At 47.8% G+C, this 5691-nt stretch overlaps 1 protein-coding gene across 1 annotated transcript; it reads left to right on the top strand.

Annotated features, from left to right (window-relative positions):
* Nucleotides 1-1577: 1577 nt before the first annotated feature.
* On the top strand, nucleotides 1578-5451 carry LOC124275671. Its single transcript, XM_046711293.1, has 3 exons — nucleotides 1578-2180; nucleotides 3300-5047; nucleotides 5310-5451. The coding sequence occupies exons 1-3, from the start codon at nucleotides 1578-1580 to the stop codon at nucleotides 5449-5451; spliced, it is 2493 nt and encodes an 830-aa protein (XP_046567249.1).
* The last annotated feature ends 240 nt before the right edge of the window (nucleotides 5452-5691 follow it).

Genomic DNA, 5691 nt, shown 5'->3' with positions numbered 1-5691 from the left:
AGCTCCCAGTGCTGTCCACACTTCCGTCCAGACACCCTCCAGTGTACCAGCTCCCAGTGCTGTCCACACTTCCGTCCAGACACCCTCCAGTGTACCAGCTCCCAGCGCTGTCCACACTTCCGTCCAGACACCCTCCAGTGTACCAGCTCCCAGCGCTGTCCACACTTCCGTCCAGACATCCTCCAGTGTACCAGCTCCCAGTGCTGTCCACACTTCCGTCCAGACACCCTCCAGTGTACCAGCTCCCAGTGCTGTCCACACTTCCGTCCAGACATCCTCCAGTGTACCAGCTCCCAGCGCTGTTCACTCTTCCGTCCAGATATCCTCCAGTGTACCAGCTTCCAGTGCTGTCCATACACCAGTCATGATGTCTCCCGGTGTGGTCCACTCTCCCATCATGATGTCCTCTGGGATACCAGGTCCTGATGCGATTGACACTCATGTCTTGATGCCATCAAGCATACCAGCAGCCATGTCAGCCCAGACATCGTTTGCAAACTTTATTGACCAAGCATCACCAAGAATACACAACTACCCTTATCAACCATGTTACTCACAACCAAACTGTGCTGATCCACATTATGAAACCCACAGGCAGAATTTGATAAACTCTAATTCAACCTTGAGTGACACTGTGAATGTTAATCCAATTCCCTATGACTTCCACCCTGTCAACCCACAAGTGACACCAACCATGTCTCAACTATTCATTCCAAGGCCAAACCTACCTAACTTCAATAGTGGAAAGGAAAGGGATTTTGCCCTACTGAAGATAGCCCTGGATAATCTGGTAAGCGTCCATCCAGGCTTGACCGAGCAACACAAATATCAAATTCTACTGGACAGGCTTGGAGGTCCACCTAAGAGACTAGCTTCAGCATTCATGCACGACGAGAGGCCCTTCTCAACCACACTCCAAGCATTGAAGGAGAGATATGGACAGCCACGTCAGCTTGTTCAGAGTGAATTAGGAGCCCTTATGGGAACACCTGTACTGAGGTACGGGGATCTCGATGCATTTGACAGTTTTGCTCTCTCCGTACGTTCTTTAGTAGGAATGCTGAAGTCAGTGGAAAGTGGAAATGGATCTGAGCTTAAATGCAGTTCGCATGACCCCAAGAGAGAATTGGAAGCCTCCACCGCCTCGGTTGGGCAATAGACAACCTAATCCAACAGCTTTATTCCTGACCAGGGAGGCCAAGACTTCATCTGTGAATAGAGCTAAGCCATTTTGCCCATATTGTATTAGTGGGGACCACTTCCTGAATGGGTGTCCTGAATTCAAGAAGCTGTCATTAAGTGAGATTTCCAAGTGGCTGGGTCAAAACAGATGCAGCAGGTGTGGCCGAAACCACAAAGAAAGGGAATGCACCTTGAGAAAGCCGTGTCACATTTGTAAGCAGTTGCATCTAACAGTCTTACATGATGCCCTTCAGCAGACATCATCCAAAGTTTACTACATGGATCAACCATCACATCCTGCACTCATTATGTTAAAGATTGTGCCAGTAATCCTACATGGTCCCTGCAGCACAGTATCGACATACGCAATCCTTGATGATGGATCTATGCGAACCATGATATTGAAATCAACGGCTCAGCAGCTTCAACTCACTGGGAAGCAGGATTCCATTCTCCTTACAACAATAAGTCAAGAATCAGTGCACTGTAGTGGACAATCTGTGAAACTCCAGATTTCGTCAGCAGACCAGCCAGCCACTAGGTTTGACATCGACAATGCCTTCACTGCAGACAATCTATGCATGTCAGAGTACACATATCCCATAGAGAATATGCAGCAGCACTGGACTCATCTGGAAAACCTTCCTCTACCAAAGATAAATGGAGCAGTGCCAAGTATTCTGATAGGATCCGACAACTCAAAGCTGATCTTGCCTAAAGAGCCAGTATGCTTTGGTAATTCAGATGCTCCTAGTGGTGTCCACACCAACCTTGGCTGGACTGTCCAAGGTCCGTCGATGATGCTAGGGCAGACGAAGAGGAACACTTGTCTGCTGAACCAGACTCGACCAGCTGAGCTCTCGCCATCTCACTGTGTGGAGAGACTTTGGCAATTGGACACTCTTCCCTTTACGAGTAAACAGGTCATTCGCTCCAAACAGGACAAGATGGCACTGGAAATACTAGATTCTCAGACCACAAGAATTGAGGTGGATGGCGTAAGTCACTACGCAACCCCACTCTTACGCTCTCATGATGGTACCCGTTTCAATGCCAGGGTGGAAGCTGTTCTCCCAACTCTGAAGCGTACTGAACGACGACTAAAGGACAATTCTGATATGGCCAGAACGCACAATGAGGCTATTCGAAGCTTGATGAATCTGGATTTGTGAAAAACTCACTGATGACGAGATAAGAGATTCGAAAGAGTCCTGGTACATCCCTCACCATGTGGTTGAACATAACGGAAAACATCGCCTTGTGTTCAATTGTTCATTCGAGTTTGAATCTAAAAATCTTAACAATCACTTGTTAGCAGGCCCTACCATTGGATCATCACTTCTAGGAGTGCTTCTCCGGTTCCGACAGCATGCAGTGGCAGTAACTGCCGACATCAAAGCTATGTTCCACCAAATCAGACTGCTTCCACCTGATCGACCCTTTGCTTCGTTTCCTGTGGCGAGACATGCAATGCGATCGTCCACCAGACGTGTATGAATGGCAAGTTCTGCCCTTTGGTACTACCTGCTCCCCCTGCTGCGCAAGCTATGCACTGTTGAAACATGCAGCTGAAAACCAGACAGGCAATGAGGAAGTGTTCAAATCAGTGAGTGAATCCTTCTATGTAGATAACTGTTTGGACAGTTTCGAGAACCAAACTCAGGCAAAGCAGCTTGTCACCAAGATGCGAAATGTGCTCACAGACGGTGGATTCAACATAAGACAGTGGGCAAGTAATGTTCCTGAGGTTGTCGCCGATCTCCCCTGCTGAAGCGAGGTCCGAGGCCGCAGACCTGTGGCTCAACTTTGGACAGGGTGAACCTAGAGAACCGACTTTGGGCTTACGCTGGGACTGTCAGTCAGATGAACTTACCTACAAACACAGAAATGTAGACTACCCCAATTTAACCATGAGAATGGTATACAAAGTGCTAGCAAGCCAATATGACCCCATCGGGTATCTGTCACCGTTCATTGGACAAGCTAAAGGTCATAGTACAAGACTTATGGAAGTCAAAGAGAAACTGGAACGATTCCATTGAAAATGGGCAACTTCGTGACAGGTGGCTTGCTTGGGAAAGTGAGCTGGGACTCATCCCTCTGATTACTCTACCAAGGTGTTATATTCCTCTCAAGGGTTTGATCCAGACGATTCAACTACACAATTACACATCTTCTGTGACGCATCCGAAAGGGTATATGGATCAGTCGCCTATTTGCGCTCAGAAGATCGACATGGAAGGGTTCATGTCAGCTTCGTGATGTCCAGATCCAAGGTTGCACCGAAGAGACAGTTAACCATACCACGGCTAGAGCTGTGTGCAGCTCTGACAGGTGCTCAGTTAGCAGACCTGCTGCAGTGTGAAATAAAGCTACCAATCCAAGCTACTTATCTATGGAGTGACTCTACTACTGTGCTCACATGGTTGCAGTCTGAATCTTGCAGATACAAGGTATTCGTTGGAGCCAGAGTAGCTGAAATTCAGAACCTCACCGACACACATTGCTGGAGGTATGTGAACACACAGCAAAACCCAGCTGATGATATCACTCGAGGCCTGAGTGTCAAAGACCTTGTTGAAGAATCCAGATGGAGAAATGGACCTGCCTTCCTCCGACAGTCAGCAGATGAATGGCCTGAATCTCCATCAACAGGCAGTGACGAGCCAGCAGAACTTAGGAAATCTGCCATGTTGTCAACGATTGTGACACAGACACCCACTTTGCCTGACCCAACACAGTATGAATCATGGGAAGTATTCATCTCTGATGTAAATGAAGCCCTTGACGGGGCGGCCCCTAAAGAGGAAACTAAGACACTGACTCCTGAACATGTTGAGCAAACTGAGAACTATCTGTACTGCCAAGTACAACAACAGTGCTTCTCAAAGGACTTTGATTGCCTCAAGTCTGGTAAGCAATTACCACACGATAGTCGACTGATTCAACTTGATCCTGAATACGATCCAGAACTTGACTTGATCCGTGTAGGCGGCAGACTCCGTCGAGCTGAATCCCTGGATTCGAATATTAAGAATCCCATAGTTCTTGATCCAACCCACGAGATCACCAAACTGATTATCAGAGATCATGACGAGAAACTCTTGCATTACGGTCCGGAACATCTCTTTGCCGAGATCCGACGCAGATTCTGGGTCCTCCGGGGCAGAGAGGCCATACGACGACATCAACGTAAGTGTGCTACCTGCCAGAAGTGGCGTTCAAACCCTGCAACTCAGAAGATGGCCGACCTACCACCGGCCCGTCTCCGACTCTTCAAACCAGCCTTTTACTCGACTGGAGTAGACTGTTTTGGCCCGATGCAGGTGAAGATAGGACGTCGTTTAGAGAAACGATGGGGAGTGATTTTTAAGTGTATGACTACCCGAGCAGTGCACCTAGACCTCCTTGAGTCTATGGATTCAGATGCTTTCCTCATGGCGTTCCGCCGCTTTGTATCCCGAAGGGGTAAACCTCATGAACTCTTGTCAGACCAGGGCACCAACTTCAAAGGTGCTAAATCAGAATTACAGAACGCATGGTCTGAAATGGAACCAGAACTACGTCACTACCTTGTCAACCAAAAGGTAGAATTTGTGTTCAACCCTCCAAGTGCACCCCATCATGGAGGCGTGTGGGAGAGGGAGATCAGATCAGTCAAACATGGCCTCAGAGTGTCACTTGGTCAACAGACTGTTACCGAAGCAACCTTGCGCACTGTCTTGTGCGAAGTCGAAGGCATTCTCAACTCGAAGCCACTTTCCTACGTGTCATCAGATGCTAGAGATTTGGACCCAATCACACCCAACATTCTCCTAATGGGGCGGCATGACACATCTTTACCTCAGGTTGTGTATCCTGCGGAGCCAACTCCTAAGCCGGAAGAGATGGAGGCACATCAAGGTCCTAGCGGACCACTTCTGGACCCACTTCATAAAATCCTATCTGCCCGACATGCAGCTACGGAGCAAATGGCAGAAACCAAGAGTCAACATCCAGGAAGGAGATGTCATCATGATTGTTGACAATCAGTCAATCCGTGCCCAGTGGCCAGTGGACGTGTGACCCAGACTCACCCAGGACAAGATGGTCATGTTCGGACAGCCACAGTAACTGTTAAGAACAAGGACTATACGAGGCCTGTGGCCAAACTCGTCCCTCTGCCAGAATGTCCAGTGGACCCAAATGACACTTGACTTACTATTTCAATTCCTAGGAACTATTCCAGAACGTTCTAAGGACTTTTCTTATTTCAAATTTAATGCTTAAATTTTGGGGCGGCTGTTACAAACTCCTTTTAAGACCAAAATGGTCATTTACTTTATCTATGAATCTTATTTCGTTTTTAGCATGCCACCCGTTTCAACCTACATTTTGCATCATTCCAACTTTTGGGAACCAATATGGCGGCACCCATGTGGTGCATGCCTCTGTTGTTCCCTTCACCAGAATATACAAAGTTATTGGTACCTGACCTTGTTGGTTTTCCTTTGAACCACTGAACATGTC

Source organism: Haliotis rubra, unplaced genomic scaffold (genome assembly GCF_003918875.1).
Source record: "Haliotis rubra isolate DU_JTF1 unplaced genomic scaffold, ASM391887v1 Scf2007, whole genome shotgun sequence".
NCBI lineage: Eukaryota > Metazoa > Mollusca > Gastropoda > Lepetellida > Haliotidae > Haliotis > Haliotis rubra.
This window is presented reverse-complemented; position numbering and strand designations above follow the sequence as displayed.

Bases quoted from the DNA above. Each gene is read 5' to 3' on its own strand.
- LOC124275671 (XM_046711293.1), top strand. From the start codon at position 1,578: ATGATATTGAAATCAACGGCTCAGCAGCTTCAACTCACTGGGAAGCAG. The intron at 2,181-3,299 runs GTAAGTCACTAC...TACTCTACCAAG, and splicing joins CAAGAATTGAGGTGGATGGC to GTGTTATATTCCTCTCAAGG. The intron at 5,048-5,309 runs GCCAACTCCTAA...GTTAAGAACAAG, and splicing joins CAGGTTGTGTATCCTGCGGA to GACTATACGAGGCCTGTGGC.